The 24965-nt window shown below is 35.6% G+C and overlaps 1 protein-coding gene across 3 annotated transcripts in view; it reads right to left on the reverse strand.

The window, feature by feature from the left end:
* LOC752750 (membrane-associated guanylate kinase, WW and PDZ domain-containing protein 2) overlaps positions 1–24048 on the reverse strand; it is a 64287-nt gene extending 40239 nt beyond the window's left edge. For 2 of the 3 annotated variants that reach the window (XM_030973144.1, XM_030973143.1), the window contains exons 1-5: positions 23885–24047; positions 21889–22330; positions 12872–12988; positions 8172–8291; positions 1652–1801 (exon numbers count right to left, since the gene is read on the reverse strand). In XM_030973144.1, the coding sequence (XP_030829004.1) occupies positions 1652–1801; positions 8172–8291; positions 12872–12988; positions 21889–22225 (724 nt within the window). In that variant the 5' untranslated portion in view covers positions 22226–22330; positions 23885–24047. Of the gene's footprint in view, positions 1–1651; positions 1802–8171; positions 8292–12871; positions 12989–21888; positions 22331–23884 lie in introns of all 3 variants that reach the window. The other variant, XM_030973145.1, reaches the window with a different exon arrangement.
* Positions 24049–24965: the final 917 nt, after the last annotated feature.

The raw sequence follows: 24965 nt of genomic DNA on the forward strand, positions 1-24965 counted from the left end.
CGAGCAGGCAAAAAGACTGATTGATGAATGGTTGAATTGTCAACTCATATGGAACATAACTCATTGTCAATCACCAGTAGAGCACATGACTGCCATTTGTCAAAGTGATAACTATATTAGCATGCAATGGCTTCACTCTGCTACATTTCAATGGGCAACTGTTGAATCATGGACCTACGTCCATGGTTGAACACTGACTGGAACTGATGATAATGGAATGATGCAAATTGCAGCCAATCATCTTGCACAACACAGTTATATCGTAATTTTGTTTTCGTCATACATTATATGCTAACCTGGTTGAAATACTGTTTAATATAATTATCAAGGTTCAAAATCATGGCTCTCACAAGACTGGGCTTTAGGTTGTCTAGGCATGCTCAAATATTCATGACAAACTCATTCTTTATGTCATGATATGAAAGAAACTGTGAAAGAAATCAGACCAACAAAATGAAGTCAATATATAAATTTCGAGATCAATTTTAGTGTAAACAATGGTAAATAAAATGATGAAGAAAACAAAAATTTACTGGATTAAAATGTTTTTCAAAGGTGTCTTACCTTCCAATCATCATGGACCTACTTGAGATCTAGTTAATCCTATTCCAGATCTAGTTAATCCTATTCACAGCAATTTTGTCACAAACGAACCAAATATAGAGTCATCAAAGTGTTCCAAGTCATTTCTCCACAATAATGATACATGTTATATATCTCCTGAACACCAGTACGATCTTGTCTATATACTTGCGGCAATATTAGGAGTATGTGGCCCTGAATAAGGGGTGCAGCTTGTGCAATATATTACATATTTGGAACCATAAGCATTTGTTTCCTGGTGAAGAGGAGTTGATGCCCTAATCCTAACAACAAATGACAACGGTTACTGGATGTAGCCTTCAAACAAGCCACATCAGCCATTTTAATTTACATGTACACCATGTAAATAAGAATGCTAGGTCGAGCTGAACCCCCACAAAATGACTAATAATACATTTAAATACTACTTTTGCATTGTGTTTTTCTACATTATATTCAGTTGTAAAGCATAATATTTCTGCCATTTTGAAAGCCTGACTGTTGTAAAAAATCGATCAATCTGCCATGGGGAAGACTAAGCAGGAAGAATGAATACTAATTAGAAATTGATGGAATGCCGCTTGCTTCATAAATACTTCAGTCGTACCCTCTGATTTACAACATGAGGCACCACAAATTCCAATCAATCCAATTTACGAGAATTTCTGGCGATGCCATCATATTACTTGAACATTACTATACATGTAACCTACATTTCTGGTTAGCATATTCCACTGATGCTTTAATATACAGCTGGTTTATTTGCTCAATGCAGAAATATAAATTGAATTAACTACTTTATTTTGGGTACCATTGTTATTAAATGTATGTCAATAGCCTTTTCATCACAATTAACATTCAAATAACTCTCCTTAAATATCCAGCGGGAGTGGCTCGACGTTTCGAACAGGTTGACTATCCGTCGTCAGGAGATGCTTATTTTTTCATTATGCATCATATGTGGTAACCCCATCCCTAACCCTTACAATAAACCTAACCCTAAAGCTACACCAACTCTAATTCATTCAAACCAACAAAACTTTTTAAATGCAACTTTTAGGAAACTTACCTGGTCTGATATGCCTGGTGGTAGTTGCTGGTTCTGTTGTGTTACTGGACGAGTTGTTCTGCTGGGGCTGGGGCTCTGGTTCTGCAGGGGTAGAGACAGGCGTTTCAGGGGGTGGATCCTGGGGTGGCTTCGGTGTCCCGTAGTGGTTACCTGGAAGAAGGAAAAACAAAAAGGCTTGTTCGGAAATGCAGAAGTAACCACAGCAGGTTACATGGCAACTGCATGCAACAAATGTCCTCAGTGTACCGGTATTCACTTACACTGTACATGTGGCTATGTATTTAAGATACATATGTGAACCCTATAACACTTATGTCACCATAAAAAAATCCTGCTGCTGTTTACCGAGGGATACATTTATCTGAATGTGACTTAAGAACACCAGGTACAAGCCATAAAAATATAGTAAATATTTAAGTACACTGTGGATAATCTGACTGAAGAAACAACTCAACTTGAGCTCTCTGTTTCATACTTGCCACTCAGATCATCTATAATCACATTTTGGAAGTAAACACTTTGCCTGCTTTAGTTGACTGATAGAACAAACTGTGAACTGGCACAGTCAACCTTTGTTGCATCTAAAAGATATATGGAACAATACTCCCAGCAATGTGCCATTCTAGGGGGTCAATGTGTGGCGAAAAAAGGGGTAATACTTTGATTTTCTCATCAAGTTATCATACTGTGAATAGAATTTCAAGAAGCCATTTTTTTTCTCTCTCCTTAGTGTGAATTAATAGAGCAGCATAATTGCGAAGTACATGTAGCACTAGTTCAATCAAAAGTCATCATAAGAAATACATATGACCTTTAGGAAAAGCTATCAATATCAATAAAAACTAATTTTGTGAGTCTGAGGTCAAATCTTTCAGATTGCAGCGCACGCACCATGCAGTAGGCCTAAATGGTAAGTGATTATGTTTGTGATTTTAAATAGGAGCTTTATTAGTACTGGGGTTTTTCTTCCTAAAAAAGGTTAAAATAATGCTCTTTACTCAAACTGTCTGAAGTGGCCTTTCCATTGCATTCTACTGATACCTTACTCATAAGGAGTAGTTAATTTGTAATACCTTTAATTTATTATGACTTGAATGGTTTGAATACAAGAAGGAAAAAAGAAATATTGAATAAGATCTATTTTAAGTTTCATCCTGCTATTCTGATGATGCGCATTATGCATCTATATTTTTTCAAAGATGGCTGCCATTTTCATTTTGCAATGGATCAGTCTTCTGCTTCTGGCCAACATTTTGAAGTCAAAAAATCTTTTCAGAGAAATGGAAAAGGCATAGCAAAATATTTTCATAGGCGCACTTCCACAGTCACAGTATTTTTTCATTGTGAGAGCCTCTTTTTTTGCACAGGTAAAAAAAATTGTTGTACAGCTGAGAAAATGTACATGTATATGGTAATCTAGCAGATGTGATACTAAAATGAGGTATGGGGTCTTGTTGGATTACCCTGAGGGTCGAGGCATTAATATAATTTTACATGAAAATCCAATATTGGCAAAAACCTCTCAAGACAAATGCTCTTCATAGACACACTCAATATTTATAAGTGCATCTCAATATAATCTCCTACCCGTAATTGCATTGTCCAGTTACCGGCTCATACTTCTAAGAACAATATTTTTTATTGGCAGGAGAAGTAACTGGCTTTCATATATACTGACAAAAGCTAGCTGCAGACAGAATGAAACATAGGCGTTCAAGGCAACGTCCTTTTAATCTAATGATGTGATAGAGAGAGAGAGAGAGAGATACTTCCTATGCACGATTACCTCCACTTTTGAATTTGTCTAAATGCAATGCTTCCATGTATCAAGTAACATTACATTGCATGCCAGGCTGGAAACACATATGTGTGCATCTACTAATTAGAAGAGCCCAAACCATGAAACAGACAAACAGATGGAAGCTAATGTGATTTTGAAGCTCTTCCAGCCATCTTTTGGCCCGAGGAAAGGCAAGGATGCAGTCTTGAAACCACTGATAGTCTATGATACTTGGCTGTACGGTATGCACAGACTCCAATTTAATACATAGATTTCATAACTCAATCCAATCATACAGTGTAGCTCAACAATGTGCCTGCAAATCTGTATATGATGAGATCTGGGGCCCGTCTTATAAAGAATAGTTATTGATCAAAATCAATCGAAAGTCCTCTAATCAATCGTTTGCAGTCCCAATCTCTTATGTACAAAGTTGCAATTGATATCAATCACAAATAAGTTACGATTAATATCAACTATTTATAAGACCCCCGATTTACATTTTACAATTAGGCTATGTATTCCAAACAGTGATCTTTCAAATTTTACCCACTGAAATCTTAGAGAATACTGGTAATACATATTTTGAGCAGGATCATTATAGAGAGCATAAAAGGCACACATGATTCATGTAAGCTTAATGCATCAACAAAGAGACAATTAGAAAGTTTTGCTACGTTCCTACATGCAGGGTGAATTGGTTTCACTTTGCCCAAGATACTAAGGAAAAATGTCCCTGAATGATCTTGGATGCATATTTGTGATATGGCCAATAGGTTGGAACTAGGTTGACAAAGGTCACCTGACAAAATCCTCTGGAATGTTTGAACTTCTGGTACCCCTAACAACATGTCTGAATAGAAATACCAAGATGCACCAAAAGAAATGCAGACCAAGATGAATGAAGGAAATGAGATCACTGATACAATAATAGGAGTAAGTGGTTTTGTGCGATGTCAGAAACAGCAGACATATGGTCCGTCAATGAACTTGTCTGTGAGTTAGTACTTTAGGCTGTTTGCAGTCCAAAGTACATGTCTGTATGCCCAAATGTGAGAAAATGCACGTCAACTTCGTCAAGTAAGCTAAAATTAATACTAAGATTAAAAATATGATGTACTTGAAAGTCAGTGTTTATTTTATTTCACATTTTGATTTGTAGAGGAAGTATCACTGCAAAACAATCACCGCAAAACAATCACCGAAAGATATCTAGGCTATATCGGGGGAATCTGGGGGGTCGATCTGAGCTTCGATTATCGTTCATCTCTTTTTAGAAACAATTTATAGACTGCACCCGTATAATTAAATATATATATATATATATTTACAATTTCATAATGCATCAACAGCACTCATATATATTCAACATCATATACAAACAAACATGTGAATTACCTTGAATGGGTCAGACCTGGTATCAACATAAACTCATACAGCATCTCACCTCAACCACTGCATTAACGCATGCCAACACTAGACAGACACCAAGAATTGTAGCTGTCTCGTTGACCTGAGAAATCATGCTTCATTCACTAGTATTTTTTCCTACATGCTAGATGCTACAGTAGAAATAACTGCTCACTCATGTTGAGTGAAGGATTGATGGCTAGTTAATACTCATAATTCCAAAATCATGCTCAAAAGGTTTCTTGATTGTATCTTCAACCTTGGCAGCTAGAGCACTAGAGTTATACAGAAATGGCATTGCCGTTGCATCAATACAGCTCAAGCAAGCGTACACAAAAGGCAATTTCTGTTTGGAAGTGATGTTGAAGGGTGCCCTGATATGCAAATAATTGCAGTATTCAATTCCTTTTATCAAGATGAAATGCAATACATTAGAGGGGTGTGCACATTTGTGAGTGTATTAACAAGTCAATGGTGGAGCTAGCTGCGGCTTCGTCTGAGCCTGAGGCGATATCGCTTAGACCATGGCCCCTTGCTCAGACACAATGCGTACAGAATGCCAGAGAATGGATACGTGGGATCGGCTTTTTGAAAAGTAACAATGGCTCAGAGATGCTTTAGACGTTGGATGCATATTCAAATGGAACGCAAAAAAATATAAAAGTATGATTTTATTTCTTCTTAAATTCTGGAAGAATACATCTGAAATCCAGGGTACGGGAATCAAATTTTGTTTTGTTATTACCGGTATGCTTTTTTGTGATTGTTCCCGACATTCAAAATCAGCCAATGATATATATCTTAAATACTGGTTTGGTGTAACCGATGATATACAGGTACATGTACTCAAACTCTATAATGGTACCCAACCTTGCTTTCAAACTTTCAAAGTAGCCAATTAGTATTTTCTTCTTCCCAACACAAAATATCAAAAGATATTATAATTAGCCTAACTAGCACTAGACAGAAAAATGAGAAGCATGAAATTGCCTAACTTTCCCGTTTCATATTTTCAGAAAGAACATATATTCAAAATTTCAAATCAAGTCTGACCCCCCCCCCCCCCCCACACACACACATACTTTGATCCTTCTTGTAAATCTCCTAATTTAGTTTACTTGCTATGTGTCTTTAATAGAAGGAATTAATGCTCCCGAACTTGTCTGTGAATTGCAGTCTCAAGTATATTTTTGTATTTTTTGGTATGCTTAGTGTTATAATGCAGTCGACAAACTTTGTTGCTCATAAAGTTGGAATAAATTATCTTACCTCTCATTAAATCCTTGTGACAATATTATTCATTATTGATAGACAAAATTAATATCTTCTCGGAACTCTGTTGATCAATCTCTACGGCTCTTCTGATTGATAAAAAATAAAGTTCTGAGAAGGTAAAAACTTTATCTATCAAGAATGAATAATATTCTCACAATTGCTCCATGATAAGAAGTTTTTAAAAAAAATATTCAAACTCTATGGGAAACAGTATACTGTACATCAAGTTATAGAAATGGAGAGCATACAACGTTTGTTATCAAACTCTGATTGAATGCTCTCAAAATAGCAAAAATGTGGTTTCAGTTTCATTAATGTTACACCTCCAATATGCTATGAAACAAGATATCCCAGAACGCTATACACATTGATGAACAGAATTTCAAATAATTTATCTAATGGAGAAGGTGCGACTCAAACCCTCCTATTATGCGAGGCTTATCTTCAATGAATAGGCAACAAAGCGGAAATACACCCAAAAATATACCGTACACATTTACAACTCATGGTCATAAATAGTTAAAACTACCCTACACTGTGATTGTGATTATCAAGAAGGAAATGCTACAATGCAAATATACAAACTCCAAACTCACCAATGGATATGGGCTACTAATCAAGAATTATCCACCTGTACCACTCACATAAATCAGTCCCTTTATAACGAGATATAATCAGAGCAGTTTCAAATTGGAGTCCAGTCCTTGTATACACGCACTTGAACAACACGCAGCAAACAACGTCACACTATAATAAAGAGGCCGTCACGCATCCGTTTCTCTGCAAATCATTTCCAAAGAAATAGTTTTCCCATTCAATTAAACAAAAGGTCCCACCAAGCGAATATCTATTCATGGAGTTTTTCACAAAAAAGCAGACTCTTTCAAATGGAAGGTCATAACATGTGATCTAAATGGCATCTCTCAACCAACAATGACATGAATCAAGGCTGTGGCTTCATGACATAAAGCATAGAAAACCTATGATGACATGTCAACAAAATATTTTAAGCAATGTTGACTGTAATTTTAACTCTCTCAGTGTTGATGGATGTTGATGGATGTTCAGGAGGCAAACAAAAAGTGTTCCGCAATTGAACTTTAAACTTGCTGAATCAATGTCACAAGTGCCTTCAAAATATCATTCAGACTTGTTTATAAATCAGGAAGCTATTTTTGGTGCTGGTGCCTTCTTTGTTTCCCTTAAACTTTTTTTTTTCATTTTCTACTGACAAACATCCCACCTAGAAGAAAAAAACAGTAGACAGTATCAAGAGTTCATGTGTAATTGTTGTAGTTGTTATTACACTAAGCATTGCTAATCAGTCGTCTGTTCCTATTGTCTATTTAACATGAATGTTTTCAGAATAATTGTAAATCTGTACAGGTCCATGTCATTGGTGAGTATGCATGACTTCCCTTCTGAAGAAGGTTTCCATACTTTACATTCCTGTCTTGTTTTTCATAGTGTCTTTGGACCCCGACTGAACTTACACTTGTAATTTGTTTTTAGAGTTTATTTGAAATTTTGAACATCCATTAAATTTTCATTGTACCACATTGCCTTTGTATTTTTTTTTCTTCAGTTATTGACATGGGCCGAGTTATAAATAAATAAATAACCATGTCCAACTAGAAAAATAGAAAATTTGCTGAATCCTGAACAATATTTTAAATAACACTTCTCTCAATCATGATTTCAATTGCTGGCCGGCAGACTCCTTATTTCTATAGGGATGTATAAAACAAAATGTTCACACCATAACACAAGTATTGAAAAGAATGAGATCCTGAAGTAAATTTAATTCCTAAACAAATGGCTACTACTACCCTGTCCCAAAGAAAAAAGAAAGGAAGGAATGAAAAATAGCCTTCATGGGCACGTTTCTAAAAACCATCCAAAATCTAAGTTCTTGGACATCTCATCGAAACGAGTGTATATTTTATTTAAAAAACACGTCTCTATGAGATGTCCAAAAACCAAGACATCTGGCGGCTTTAAAAAAAAAATGCCCCTGGTGGCCAAGACAAGATTTGTACATCTGGCCGCAAATACCTTCAAAAAGACCACTTTCTAGTAGGTGACCACTCTTTTCCAGAGCCAGGAACTCATCTACGGAGAGGAACTTGTAGTCTACACCATTCACCTCTCCTTCCCTTGGAGGTCTCGTTGTACCTGGAGAAAGAGGAAGATTTATTAAAAGAGATGGGGACAGAAGTTGATTAGAAAAAAAAATCATTGGGTTAAAAAGGTCACTATTTAGAGACATGAAACTGCATAGAGTATTAGCATAACACCTACAAATGTGTGTAAATAGGTGTGAATACTTTAAAAATCAACAATAACAATAGCATTAACTAATAATCAACACCAAGACACAAACCTTCTATTGGAATTGTTGAATAAAATGTTGGTTTGACCATGTATTCAATCACCTACAAATGTGTATAGAAAGGTGTGAATACTTAATTTTTTTTTTAATATAAAAAATATAAAAAACAGCGTTAACTAATGATCAACACCAAGACTTACATGTAGTTAAACCTTCTATGGAATTGTTGAATAACATACTGGTATAGCCATGTATTTAATCAGTGAATACTTTTCTACACGCACCTTTAATTATTTATAAATCTCAAAGGAGTCTACGCTCAATTTACTTTAATCAAGTACTAGGTTAAGCATGTTACTCTGAGGGTTAGATACCCTCCCTTCTATTTCCCAAGTGAAGCAAACCATGCCAAGAGTCAAACAACTTAAACCATGCACTGTATGTTTAACTGCACACAATATTGTTTGGCTGAGGGCTCGTGCAATCAATTTCACAATATTACCTTCACTTAATCTAGATCTATAAGTTAATTCAGGTTTTTTGTTCAATTTTTAGAAGGCTCTGACTCTGCTGTGAACCGATATTAAGATCTTTAAACTTCATGTGATCATTGTATCATTTGCATTAAATGCAGAGATAACAAACTACGGGACTGAGTGTCTTTAGAAGTTTAAGAGAATGGGGGCTCTCTGATAGTCCCTCCGTGATCTCAGAGTTCTGCAAAGTTTAGCTTGAAAGTATCAACATTTCTGCATACACCTCTAAAAATTATGAAAGGGACAAGACGGCAGAGTCATTTTTGTTGAGAAATATCAATTTAAAAAGTTATCACAATTTATGCAAATTACATTCATAAACAGACTAAAATTAAATTAAAATAAAGTAATAAATCAATCAATCAATCAAAGAGTAGCATACTAAAGCTTTACATTTTGTTCCTTTAGCTTCCGCTAGTTGTATTGTCTGATTTCGTCTTTTTGTTCATTATTGTGATTTACTCCGATGAGTGCAAGACAAAAAGCTTTACTACGTCTGTATTCATATTTCGTTGCTATTCTTTGATTCTGTAAACAAATGAATAAGTTATCTTAAATAACTTTACACCCGGACTTTGTTAATACAAAATCCAAAATGTTGAGAGTACTTTTTGTGCTTTTTGCATTAGTAACTGAAATATTTGTTTACAACTTGTGCTCTATAATTCAATACAAATGAGGAGCTGGAAACAACTCATACATAACCTGGAAATGTGAAGCACACTTTGCCCATTTGTAATTTCATTTGCCACTGATATTTCAATGCAGTTATTCAATGCAGTTATTCAATGCAGTTATTTATGATGTACAATGTAAAAATAAGGCGTCAGGAATTATATCGGTAGAGAGATACCCAGTTGATAAGCTTGGCTTGGGTGAGACTTCATGTACATTGGACATGAAGGAGAGATTTAATGCATTCATGTAGAAAGGGAGGATTTACATATATTTATAAAAAGTGTCACAGCATCTTACTTTAATGTATCACCATGGAAATATGAAGAAGTATCCAATCCATAATAAATCTGAGATTTCCTGGATTTAATGTTTTAATGTACCAGCAGTAAAAGTTGTCAATCAAATATGCATGTGTATATTCTCAACTGATAAGATCTTTGATTTTTTTTGGCACACGAAATCCAAATACTTGGTTTCTTTCATAATATGCTAACAAACAAATCAGTGATTTTAAATTTAATCGAGTTTATCATCAATTGTAAACTATGAATAAACTATAAATGTAAACTATGCAATGTACCTTTTATAGCAACTCAAATGTGTGATTATTTAGAAGCAAATGACCAAATTTTTACTACAAAATTCATGAGAACTCTTTAAATAATGATAAGTCAACTTTTATAACAAAGGTGTGTATAATACGATACAGCTTATTCTCCGTGAGATGCAATCAAGAAATCTGTTGTAAATTCATTCTCTCCGTCTCTCTCCTTTGCTATGTCTCTCTTCCTCCCTTTTCCCACTTCATCCTCCTTCTCCGCTAAACTTTACCATTACGTTCTACATTACATAAATATTATTATATTTTTAGATTGAACGAACCCCATAATTAATTTTTCATATTATAACTGATACTTCTGACTGCTAATGATCTTAGAACAAGTATATATGTTTGTATGTATATGTTTACATGTTAGGCCCTGCCTGAGTAATGTCAACGTCCTGGGCCACGATTTTCACGTCTTTATAATATGTCTATTCACTATGTGAAGGAAAGATTCCTTGTTATCTTATTTTGTATTGTTATATTGTTACATTGTATATGCTTTTCTATGGAAATAAATACTACTTACATACATATCATCTTCCTTGATGTTTAGCTACTGTTGATGTATAAAGTAAATCACAGCTAATAGCAATACCTGGATTAAAATCCAAATAAACAGATTTTTAGGGCGATCATTTGCGTATAGCACTTTAAACACCAATTTGCTTTTGTTTAGGCCTGCAATACTCAAGACCCTCAAATCAGTCAAATTTGTTGATTCTTGAAGCATTTTGTGATAAACATGGGACATAGAATTTTAGAGTACTAATACATGTACATGTACATGTATATATGGATTGTCCACATGCACTTAAAAGTCTAAGTGGGCCTTGCTAATAATGGCCCATATAGATGTACACTAATACTACAGGGGTCCAAAATGGGCTTTCGCATTAAATATTTATCTCTGACATCTAATTGAGAAATTTACAGATTTTCAATCTGGATGCTATGTGGTAAATCATTGGTATTGAATGGCATACATAAATAAACAATCCCACATGTTGTACAGAGTGATAGTAAACAGTGATTATGTTTTGTCTGGAAGTTATCCATCTGAAATACAACTGAAGAAAACAACCATGAAACATCCAGATTCTAATACCGGACAGGGAAAGTCGAGAGTGAGTGAGATAGGAGAAAAGAGAATTATATAAAGAATTTGGAGGTGAATGACTTGAGAGGATTTATAATGAGATAAGTGTACCACTAACACATGCCTAAGGTCATTTCTAAAGCCAGATAATCTTGAGGAGGGTCACAGGCGCAAATGGAGTACATGAAATTATGTCAATGTTCAGTTCATAAGCACCACGACTGGTAATACAGGGAGTGCGTTTTTTTAAATATGATATGAATGGCTGGTAGAGACCTACAAAATGGTAAATTCCCCTGTGTTACTGGTTAACATGTACATGTACATGTAGGCTAAATCGAATTAAATTGAATATATTAGCTCATCTCTCATTATAACAAACAAAAAAATTTCTGTTAGTTAAAGAATAATGAAGGACACGTCTCAACAGAACAAAATATACATTATGTAATTATTTTGTTTTAGATTCTACTGGCAGGAAATAAAATGCTTTCATTTCGCTCCTAAAATATGAATAAAGACTAAATCTTTCCAGAAGGCTGTAATCCAAATGAAATCCACATTCATGTAGGGTCTACATCTCCACGCGAAATGGGCGTTGGCTGAAAGCTTTCAACATCCTCATGTATTAACATGAGGATTACCCTTCATGTCATCAGGAGCGACAGTAAATTTTAAACAAGGATGTTAAACAAACTGAAATACCCCCCCCCCCTCCCCCTCTCCAAAAAAAATAATAATAATAAATTGAATTACTTCAAAATTGCACTCCAATGCAGAACCCAAAAGTGGGTGGAAATGAGCCTATACTGCCTTTGGTCTTTTGAGTAGGTCCAAGATGCCAGTGAGGCACATAGTTGACATACCATAAATAATCTCTCAGATTTTATTTCCCTGGTTTCCAACCCATACAACCAATCCTACTACAGTAGTACTACAACTCAACTTTTTGTATTTTTTTTTTTATATGAATACAATGTTTCAGCATCTTTTAGCATGTGTTGAGTTTCCCAAAACTTTTAAAGAGATTTTTCCAGGTTGAGTTTAATATAAACCAGTATAACCTATTGATTTTGTTCGCATGTAGGCCAATACATGAAATGCTTCCACTGATTCTTTGACACTTTAATCAGAACTCTACATTTAACCTTGATGCATATTTTTATTGTAAAACTAAGCCTTACATATACATGTACAGTATGTGCTATAAAGAAAGAACAAAATTGATAATGAACATTGGCCTAAAATTCCAATATTAAAAGTTTGAGCCCATTTAAACATAAAAAAGAAAAAATTCTTCAATAACTTGGTAAGGCAACTAAGGCTATTAATTGAATTTAATCCTCAAAGAAAACATTTGGGTACAATTGAGCTGCAGCTAATGATCTGGCTGATCTAGAGCTGCACCTCAATGGCACAATAAAATTATGACCTCTGACCTCCACCTACACGTACTTTAACCTTTGACATTGTTTTTCCTTAAAACTATATATCCCCATTACTTACAAGGCACTGTGCGAACATAGAGATTTTCCCTGATGGTTTGCTGTAGATCATGGTCTGGTGATCCCTTCGGCATGCGCATGGTCAGGTACCGACGTAAGTCCTTTGGAAGATTTTGACCTGGTGGGGAGAACAAAAAAGGAAAAGTTACTAGTGAATTAAAAGAAGTCGATATGAAGTACACTGTACATGTATGAAGACATGGGTTATTTTTAGACCTTAAATGCATACATGTAAGAGAGAGATGTAAGTTGGTCTAGCAACCTGGTCAGCTATCTGCCTTCACTTTAATACAAACATATCCATGGTTAGAACCTGAGTTGAGTCTTTGTATAAAGATGTTATATACAGGTACATGTACATGTTTGTAGAACTGTAGGTCGGTCCTCAGATGTAAATAGTCATAATCATATCTAATTGACATGGTTTATATCTGAAGAAAAAAATCAATAATACTTGTACCCACACGCACACACTTTCCTCTAAAATAACTGCTATATATGGAAGCCAAGAGTATGAAACTATGAACACAACAAACAGACTAATATACAAGATAAAAAATAAACGAGGCAAGGTCAAATTTAGAAAACTGGTCTGAAAGTCCATGTAAGGCTTCCCAACTCATTTTCAACCCAATATCCACATTAACACAGATTACTTTCTTGAATTGCCATGGTAACCAAAAGAACCCCCAGGATTTAAGTTAGGGAGAGTTCGAACACGATCTCTGATTTACATCAGGTTTCAGGCTCTGACCTTTCGGAATCCCACGAAATCCCTACTAATTCATGCAAATTTGACCACATGAAGAATTATAGCCCTAGAGCATAAGTCTGCATTGCTTTGGTGTTTACAGTTTACGCTCTCTTCATTTTAACACATTTACATGTACATGGAGCAATTTTTCACACACTGTATACTACAGACCAATTATTCATACCCTACAGCCTGTGGCCATTAGCCTCCCAAAAATCGTTAAAATAATGTATGATCTAAGGACATGAATATTCATATAAGCATGTACATTTTACCAGTAAAAAAAAAAGTTATACCAACAAAATATCTGAGTTTAAAAACTTAAGAACATGGTGCAGACCTGTGTCATCTTTCCAAAGACTGTTCAGATGTACCAAAGATCAGTCACCATAACTGTACATTATGCCTATCCTGTGTGTACCATATTGTTAGAACACTGGTGTAAATTAAAGAAGGATAAACCCAAATTTTCAATCTCTTCACCCTTTTATCAAAGTGAAATATAAATCAGAGTATGCCATTGCTACCAAACATGGTAAAACTAGGCAACATTTTCAAAAGTTTGTATTTTTCATTTAAATCATAAATCTGTACTTTGTATATAATCGATAACCATTGTAATTAGGTTTTTGAGTACCCAAATTAAATAAAGAGAGCAAATAAGGTTTCTCATAATAAAATGAGAAGTTATAGTAAATATGCATCTCTGATAAATCTAATAAATAACACGGTAGGTGGTATCACAGTACTTGTGTAGAACTGTAGATGTATTTAAAATACTAAATCAATCCTGGAATGTAGACTACTGGTAGATAGAAATAATCTAGGGCAATATGATATTTATAAGCCCTATTAATCAGCATGATATGTGGATAATTCACAAACAAACAGGATTTGTCACAGTCCTTTGGTAGAATAACAGAGATAATATGAATCATATGAGAGTATGAATCATACAAGTGCATGAATCAAATTAAAATAAGCTCATCATGTACTCTGAATATCAACAGGTGAGAGTTACACAAAGACACACAATGACGTCAGAAAAGTGGGATATAGTTATATTCATGTAGTCTGTACGGCCTATTTTTATACTGCTACTCAATTTAGAAATTCTGTAATTCATCATATCACTCCCTAGTCTAAAGGGATTGTCATTTTTAACCTGTGACCTGCATTACATGTACATGTACTTGTACTTTTTATTAAAGATCTAATTCATCAATCGCACAAAAGAATTGTACTGCTCCGGTTATATTTGAACAAATACAAAAGGTTGATATGTAAATAATTATTATTATTGCTTTCGTTTAGGCCAGCAATGCTCATGACCCCTACATTAAATCAGTCAAATCTATTGACTCTGGAAGCATTTTGTGAGAAATATTGGTCTGATTTATTTCAAACTTTCCCCATTCTGTTGCGATGATATTTCTGCTTTCATTCAAATGAAACTTACCGGTATTACAAGGATTGGATTGCCATATAATATATATATAATTCTAACTTTTGTACAACTGTACCTGCACATGAGCACATCTACAGTGTACATGTACCACAATAAAATAGAGAACATCCTACAGTGTGAATTACAGGTTTTCAATTTTCATTCACAAATCTAACTCATAAACAGTCCAACACCTTTTAAAATGAATCACGCTGTAGAATTAATATGTACATCAGGATATTCACACATGTAGGGACTGATGAGTGAGTGAGCCACCTGTGAAGTGGCAAAGCCTCCAAGATGAGTTAATAGCACCACACCCAGATGTTAATTACAGACATGTACATAATAGGTCACAATTAGCAGTAAGTGTCAATAGCGTGACAAGATTGGCATTTTGATTTATGTACACTGTACATGTAGCCAGCTGACTGAGCAGACATACTCGTCCATATTCAATGGATGCAAAGATAGTCTACACTGTACATATTTCTGACAACAAGCCAGCAATGTCTTCATCTTGACATGAAAACAATATTTATTTAAACCTAAATCAAGCCTTTCCAGATAAAGAAGGCTGTTTACCTATGACTGTGAATGTAGGCCTACATGTACATGTACATGTACATATACTATTTTAACTATGTGTTCACTTGTGCATGCAACTACCTGAATACTATAGGTACTGTACATGTGTTTGGTAGGCTACAGGTACAGACAGAATGATCTACATGAACAGGATTCTGTACATACAACCATAGGACAGAGATCCAGGTATTGGGATTTATAAGTAACATCATACATCATCTAAACTTGACATTAAAATATGAACCTTTTCCACATAATCTATTCTTATCACAAATGTACACTGTAAATCTACAATACAGGTACCTGGACTACATGTACAAATGAACATCAAACATGTGTACACCTAGTCATCCATTATGATCAATATGACAAGTCTTGATTGGGACACACCCATCAAAAGAAATAATTTTTCCAACCCACATCATCAGTCATCCATACCAGGCAGAGTGATTTTGAGCTAAAATTTCAGTTGACAGAAATATTGGATCGTGATTAGTCATACAGTACATGTACATACCGGTATGGCCTGGTACAACTGTATGGTCTGACAATTGCTTTTGTGTGCTGTCAGCTGCATAAGTTCTGGTAATGTAATTACATTATATTTGAGATGAAGTGGCATATACATGTATATCAAATAATTCTGACATGAATATTACTGCATGGCATGCAGTTTTGTTGTTATGAACTGTTGATTAAACCTGAAATGAACCTATAAACAAATCAGCAAAAACTGCTGGAAACCATATTTATGACGTTTTATTTGTACACTAAATGGGGACATACAGTAATCACAAAACAAAATCAATTTCTGTGACTCAAATCAGAATTTCATGAATGCCAATTCATGCTTATCCCTAATCCCTTTTTCACACCCTTCCCCCTCCCCTCCTTCCTGAATGTACATTTTGGTATTGTATTCCAATAGAAGAGACAAATCTGGAATAGAGGACCTGATTCATGCTATGAATGGAACCATGAGCCCATGTCTTATTGTTCTCTCCCAATAGGCCACTCCCCTCTACGAATGACTCTTCCTCCTTGCAAAGAATATGACACAGAATTACTACCTCCTCTAATTTATGTAGACTACAGGGGTGGGAGTTTTAAAAGTACACTGTGCCTACACATTGTATACCGGTACTAAAAAACAGTTCCTTTGTGGACTGACTATACTGTCAACAGAGTGTGTCATTCCCCTTTCAAACACTGGCCTACACTTCTTTCATTGCTTACGGGCTCAGTAACTTTCAATGGAAGCTTTCAAATTCAACTGAAAACACTCCCCCTGATTTTGAAGATTCAAACGGTAACAATTCAGAAAGTACACTGGCCCATTGCCTATCGTGGCTCATAAGGGGTGTAAGACCAGCGTTTCATGAAGCCATCAGAAGTACAAGTTCGCTGACATCCCATTGAAGCATGTACACATGGGATGTCAGCAAACTTACACAGCGTACAGGGTACTTATGGCAGTTTTGTGAAAAGATATCCTGATGTTTAACACTGTATCATCAGTTCATCACGATACCAGAAAACTAAAGTAATATGTGTTGAACAAATGGGCAAGAAAGAAAAAAAAACACCAAAAGAATGATTGCTACTTCTGTAAAGGACTATAGAACAGTGTACATGTACACTTTGGTCATTCTCAAAGATACATATACTGTACATGAAGGCCTTACACCTACTATAAATGCTAATATTTTTGTGTGATAAATTTTTCACGCTGAGCAAACCCCAAAACTTATTTGCCGATTCTTAAATTCACATCGCACGCAATTCAACCCGTTCAAAACATGCATGAGAAGTCATGCTTATAATTTTGTGGGTTCTAAATAGGATTCGCGCTTGCCTATTTTAGCCCAAAATATAATGTTCTTGCAAATATTTCTGCGTTTACAGTATTTGTAAGGTGCATGTTTTCACATAAAAAACAATTCATGTATACAAAGTTGATACTGATTGTATACTGTAACCTAATTATGAGCACCCTCTATTTGAGTACCATGATCAAACTTTGTACAATACAGTGAAAAAAATACACGGGGGCTCGGGGCGAATTAGCCCCCGAAATGCCTAAAAGAGCCCCCGAAAATCAGAAAAGAGCCCCAGTAAATTTGCATAGAGTTCAATGCAAAACAAATTTTAGAATGTTATTTTCATGCAGGCAAGGTTGAAAAGTAGCCCCCGAAAAATAAATATTAATTTTTTCCCTGGTACAATACTGTACGTCCATAAACTACTACACGTGTACAGTGTATACTTGTAAGACCACACATACCCCTGGATAATTGTATGTAATTAGCTAATTATCCTCAACTGCCCTGCGCTTTGTATCTAACGACCCCCTGGGTACTGTACAGTGTAAAACAACAAATGCACAATCATGAAAATTTACAACCTAAACAATCTGGTCAACTTGGAGTACCGGTACACAATAAATAAAAATGGAATGAATATGACAGGAATTCCAGTGTAGCTCTTCCAATGACTACAGCATGCACTGGTGATCATAAATCATAAGTGTGTAGGTTTGCAAGGGGCGGCAAATGAGAGGTCAGACCAGGTCACAAGAAAAACAGACAGGGCATAAAGGTGAGGGATTTTAAAGTCTTATTTTTGTGCTGCCTGTTTGCTGATGACCTACCCGCATGGCTGTGTCTTTGACCACAGTACACACAGATCAGGGAGGTAAATGATATGCAAATGTTAATTAAGAAATAAATTGCATATAAATGTGGGATACGTATTACAAATAAATTAAGGATATTTGCTGGTACGTAAACTTGGAGTTGGAGCAAGTGTGTATATGCAGTCCACCTACAGACTACAGTAATTGAATGCAACATTTGGCCTCTATATATGTACATATGTTTTACAAAAACAAAACAAACAAAAAGGCATTAGTTACTAAACAAAATCATTGTTAAAACAATAATACAGGTATATTTAGCCAAATATACTGTACATGTATGTAGTTCACAAGGCCGCATCTGGTAATGATCTAAAGCTGGACTCAGCTGGATGAAACAAGGGATACACCCCCAAAATGTCCATGTATGAAGGTACATGTACATTGTACAATACATGTACATGTACAATGTTGGGGCATACAATACTGTACTAAACAAATTGTATTGTTTAATGCAGTCTATTTATAGCATGGATCTCAAAAGTTGTTCATAAAGTTTCTTGCCTTTTGGGATTTAGTTGACAATGATTACGGTAAAAAGTCTGTATGGAGGGTAAATGGCATACATCATGTACAGCTATACTGACATATTTACTCACTCTGTCACAAACCCATGGGAGATATCATTCATACAATGTAAGTCCATTTCAGACTTGGAATGCACAAGACCGTGTACGCCTACGTAGCCTCCCCCAACAAAGAGAAAGGCATCACAACTCCCCCAATGCGGGTGTGTGCAAATGGATTAGAAGCAACACATTCTTCAGATTCCTTGAATCAAAGTTCAGTGGTCAATATCAAAGTAGCTACATGAAGGGCCCACATGTTCGCGAGAGATAAATAAAAACTGACTCGGCTATTACAATACCAGTCAACAAAAAGACCAGTCATCAACATGATACAAAGGAAGGATAGTAATAATATGCAAGTGGGGTTCCTCTTCTCTCACATGTACAGTACATTAAAGCATCAGTCAGAACTAGGAATTATACCGTACTGATCTCTCCCATTCGTGCAGTGTTCACTAAAAGTGTTTTCTTCAAGAAACTGTTCAAAAAATCTTTTTCCAGGTGTCTAATTTCCTTCTTTTTTTTCCTCCATCTTTCAGAATCAGAAATTTGATTGAAATACATGTACGACAAACAGTGTGTTACATTTGTTATGAATATGTTACATGTACAGTGTACACGTACATGAAGGTCATACAGACTTTCAAAAGTGAAAGGCTTGTCACATGTACATGGAAGTTAAGTTGAGCCCAATTGTACATGCATGTACACTGTAACACCCCATATTTCATGTACCGGTACATTGTAATTACCCTTTTAAGCGATAGAGGCACACTGTACACATACGGTACATGTAGGATGGGAGAAAGTAGGCTCTTCGTGTATGCATTCACATCATTAACAAAAACTTATAAATATCTTCCTTCCGTTTTTATGACAGGTTTTATATGCAAAAATAAGGCGACAGGTGCACAGATCAATCTCTATTAGATACTGTCAACATGTGAAGAAGAAGACGTCTATCTGAAGAGAGCCTTGCACGCACAGCCAGGTGATTCCTCTCCAAATAAAATTTCCTGATCAACAGGTTCTTGACACTCAATGACTTCCTCCTCGCTAACTGATCCCAATTTCCTTTTATATACTGTGGTGAAGGTTTCCGCATTCAGTCAGTCATAGAAGAGAATTTGATAATCCTCTTTATTTTACCCTTACCAGGACACGGGTGTATGAAGAACATTCAATTGTACCTGCTGGTGTCTGTCTATTCATTGTAAGTCAATCACCCTGTCATTTGATTTATAAACCCTCACTCTAGTCTTTAAATTGTCCAAGAATTCTGCAAAGTTGCAGTTAACGTATAATCACGTAGGCCTACAGTGTACATGTACAGTGTATGTACAGTGTATGTGTACATGGGACTATAAACATTAAAATCAAATTTTGAAATGCTCTACTACTAGTACAGTATTTAAAATAAAAAATATATGTAAACAAAACAAAATCGTAAAATATGATACTGTAACCAATCACATCTTGCAGACACCACCCACACGTACACCCAAAATAGGGGTGCGTCTTATGCACAGAGATTTATGGTATATTAGAAGGGCATGGACTTCTGTACTTTGACACAGACTCAAAGCCCTTCTTGCTCTTACTCAAACTACAATATAATAATCCATCTGTTCAATACGTTAGCTGTTGATGAGATGTACACGTGGGACTGTAGAGTTTACTTTGCTTCACCTGACGGTATCATGCTCCCAGCTGTATTAACTTACTGAGTTACTGACCAATTTCATATACTAGGCCTACATGTATAAGGCACTGTTTTTTTTGTTAAACATAAGTATATTTAGTAGGGAAGCCCTTAATCTTAATATAGATCAGGTAATGAAAGAAAAGATTCAAACTTTAAATGAAACTTACATTAACATGTTTAAAACTTACCTTTTTTTTTTGTAAAAAAAAGAAAGAATTCTGCCCATATTTTTGAGGATGATTTTATAGCAGAGTAATGATCAAAGATAGACAAGAGAGCCAAGCCACTCTGCTATACAGTCATCCCAACTGCACATTGAGCAATAGCAAATGTGGTTTCAGTGAATAGGATTTTTTTAAATAAATGTTTCTGTTATTTCCATTCCATAAACTAATTGATTTGCTTCAAGATTTTCTGGAACTGGCTTACCAAGAAATGTTTTTGTCATCGCGGAAGTACTGTAGTAGTAACAAAAGAGACATGGACTTAACTTCTTTAATATGAGATATCACTTCAATTTGAGGTCAAGATAAAAAGTCTATTTACATTTGTAATAAAAAGAAAAGACAGAACTGAACCCTGTTGGTGTACATTCAATGATTCAAAGTCCAGTAATTCTACACAAAGTCACAAATGAAGTAAATAAATCATTACTCACACCAATGAGTAATATTAATGTACACAGGTTTACTTAGGAAGATCGCACAATAACAAAGACATTTTTGTGAGATGAACATGATTTCTTAAGGGGTAATTCATTTCACCAAATTCACCACAGACGGAACAATACACAATGCATTAAAAGTTTACAAGACAAGTCAAATCTACAACTGTGTACAACTGTACATGTACACAACAGGGTCGATACTTGGTTATATACAGTGTACACTGTAGGGGCAATGCATCACTTGGTTTAACCTGTACATGTATGTACAAGTACAACAAATTAGCCACAGAACAGTGTACAAAATTTAACTTGAAGTACTTGAAATCTGTTTTCAGCTTCATTTAGCTTAGCAGTACATGTCAATTTCCAAGGTACATGTATGTACTAGCAATGTGAAGAAAAAGGAGAAAACAAATTGATGTACATTTACACTGTAGTCTCCAGCATTGGATGATGGAAAGTTTCATTTAAGATAACAAATATATTTTTCATCTATAAAAACTTCAAACACATATAGAATGAATGTAAACTAGAGTAAATATTCTTTTGCCATTTGCAAATTACTGATCAGAGTCATTAATCTAAAGACTTACCAGCCTTCAATGTTTTAAATCGAAGTGCTTCAGCGCCAAGGTGATTGATCAATGATTTTAAATCCCAAAGAGTATATCCTGCTAGTTTATAGTTATTCAGCTCTAAAAGTATATCATCCACATGAAGCTTTCCAGACTCCAGCACAATCCTGTCAGTGCGAAGATCATGGACATAAGGAAATTGTCCATTCTCAGCCCCTCCACCCACCGCAAAGTGTATTCCACCATCAGCAGCTCGTCGTACGACGCACTCCTGAATGTTCTGGGTCCAGTGTTTGGGTGGTTTAGAATTTTTCTTATCCTTCATTGTGGCAGTTATTGATGAAACAAGGGCCATCTAATAAGAGAAAGATGACATCATTTCACATCCACAACTCCTTTCAATTCTGTTGGATGTTTGGTCTGTATCTACATGAAGTTACTCTGCTCTCCCTTGAGGGACCTGTTAGAGAAAGAGACAGGATAAAGATTACTTCACATGACCAGATGAAACTGATGATCACTTCCCTCCCCCAATAAAAAAGGCACTGGAGTCATTAATTAATATTTTACTGTTTGCTTTCAATAATGGTTAAAAACAACCATTCTAATAATCATACATGTATTACCTTTAGTCTCAAAAGTGCAACTGTTTACAACATAGAAAAGTTTTTAGCACTATCACAAACAGGCGGTATAAATAGTCATTACAGTGCAATCCCTTGCCAAGTTTTTATCTCCAGATCTTTCACTTCTAATACAAGCATTTTATATTTGCTGAGAAAGATTTTATGAGCAATTAACTTTAAAAGAAAATGAGTGTTTTTGTCAGTCATAGGAAGTAGGAGGAAGGAAACCAAAGTAAAAGAAGCACAACAAAAGATAAATTCTAAGAAAATTCTTAGAAAATCTGATGGTGGATAAAATGAAAAAAATGCTGAAGTTTTTTAAGTACAGGTCGATCAGAAATGAATTTTAAAATCTCTTGATTTCATTGTAAGCAACTCTTTCCCACACTCCATAGACAATATATTTGTGCATGTATTCTGAACAATACAGTCATTCTGATCTAGCTTAGTCAACATCCAAAATAAGGCATACCGGTACAAAGGGTTGCTTACTGAAGGTGGCCTGTACTGCTACTGAAGAAGAAGAAGAAGAAGATCTACTAGTACTACACATTTTAAGAACCTTTTCTTTTCTTGGGGATTTTTATTCAAAATTTGGCCACATACATTTGTAATTCTGAACGAAATATCAACCATCACATCAACATTTCACATACATGTAGCTATACCCGATACATGTATACTGGTCTGTTCTTACATCAATGTACCGGTCACAAACATATCCAGGTCAACGAATGCTTCAAAATTCAAAGAAAACAACAGCGACGTTTGAAATTTGAGTTTGAATGATTTTCAGAATTTCCACACTTCTTTTTGGTATATAATTTGAGGGAAGGGCATATTATTATGGCTGAAATGTTCTCCTTTTTGAGAATGAGATGAAAGAAGATAATGATACATCGCGTCTAATAATAATAGCTTAGTCACACCACCTAACAAAACGCTTTCACTGCACCGGCTAGACGTCAGACCGACCTGTAGTGTAGGCTGTACGTCACCATCCACGATCCACCGGACATTCATTTGTTACGTTGTCATTAATGTCAATCTGTATCGGTGTGACTGCGCCTGGCATCAAGAAAATGACAGATATTCCGAAGACAGAGCATGAAAAAAACAAGACTAGATTTATATATCCGAGTATTATACCAACGGCAAAGACTAAAGTAGAGTCTACTTAGTTGGACATGACTGGTTATGGTACCCGGCCGAGTCGGCAGTATCCGCATCGCACAACCGACCAGGGCGTAAGGGCGCAGGTAGGCCGAGCAAGCAGGACATAAATCCGCACAGCGTTTCTAAGAAAGGCAGGTTTCATTTCTCTTAGTGGAACTATGTTAACTTTGTCATTCCTCTGCTTTAATCTATGTAAATTCTACAATACATACCTTTCAAAATTATTTCAGTTATGATCAAAGTCTGTCCTCAAACAGCACATCAAGGAGTGTTTTTTCATGAGCTGACGTTCAAAATATGTCGTTTGTGTACAGTACAGGTGATTGCCACCTTACGCGCATGCGTAGATTGGCCGCGTCCACACACTGTGTACTGCTGTTTGTCAAATTGTCGCGATCGCCTCGCTCTCGCTCTATCGCCGCTCAGCTCCGCTGATCCGCGTTCAACTTCGCCCTTCATTCAACCGCGCCCCTATCGTCGTAAGCGCTTATAGTTAGTGCTTGCGGGGAAGAAACTTCAGTGTTTGCATCGAAAAGAAAATAACGACTCAAGAAATCAAGGGCCAATTTTGTTTTCCTCATATTCAAAATATGCAAGGAAACCCGTTTACTTGCTAGACTTGACTGTCAGACACTATTGAGTGAGTGACTGGCTTTTTTTTCTTCTTTGGTAATAACATACATGTAAAGAGTTGTAAAGGGTACATGAGCATTTGTCTACATCAATAACCCACTTCTTGTGATGGCCAAGATTAAACTGATTGAATCTTTGCGCAGCATAAAACGTATGACCATTCAGTACAATTGTCTGAAAATCAAGACTATTACTTTTGGGCTCTAGAGCCCTAAAGTCGATTTGACAACTAATAGTCGTTATTTTCCCACTTGAAGACATTTTCAAGCCCCACCTTTTTTAGGGAAGTTCTAAATTAGTATTATCTTTCAAATGCAGTTGGAATTTAACTTTTTCATTTTTTTGGCCTGCAAATGGGACATAGTACCTTTAATATCAAAATATCATTTCTATCATTATTATTAATATCTTCTTTTCTTTTTTTTCTTTTTTTAATAAATAATTTATTATTATTATTATTATCATCATTATTAACATTATCAATATCATTTTCAGTGTTATTAGTAGTAGTAGGCCCAGTTGTATTATTACCACCACCACCACCACCACCACCACCATCCTCATCATCATCATCATCATCATGGTAATCAGTGGCAACATGTACAGCCGGGTTCTCAAGGTGTAGCCTATATCATTTTGTCCCGTCCCAGATGAATGCAG

This window comes from Strongylocentrotus purpuratus, unplaced genomic scaffold (assembly GCF_000002235.5).
Source record: "Strongylocentrotus purpuratus isolate Spur 01 unplaced genomic scaffold, Spur_5.0 spur5_scaffold_6, whole genome shotgun sequence".
NCBI lineage: Eukaryota > Metazoa > Echinodermata > Echinoidea > Camarodonta > Strongylocentrotidae > Strongylocentrotus > Strongylocentrotus purpuratus.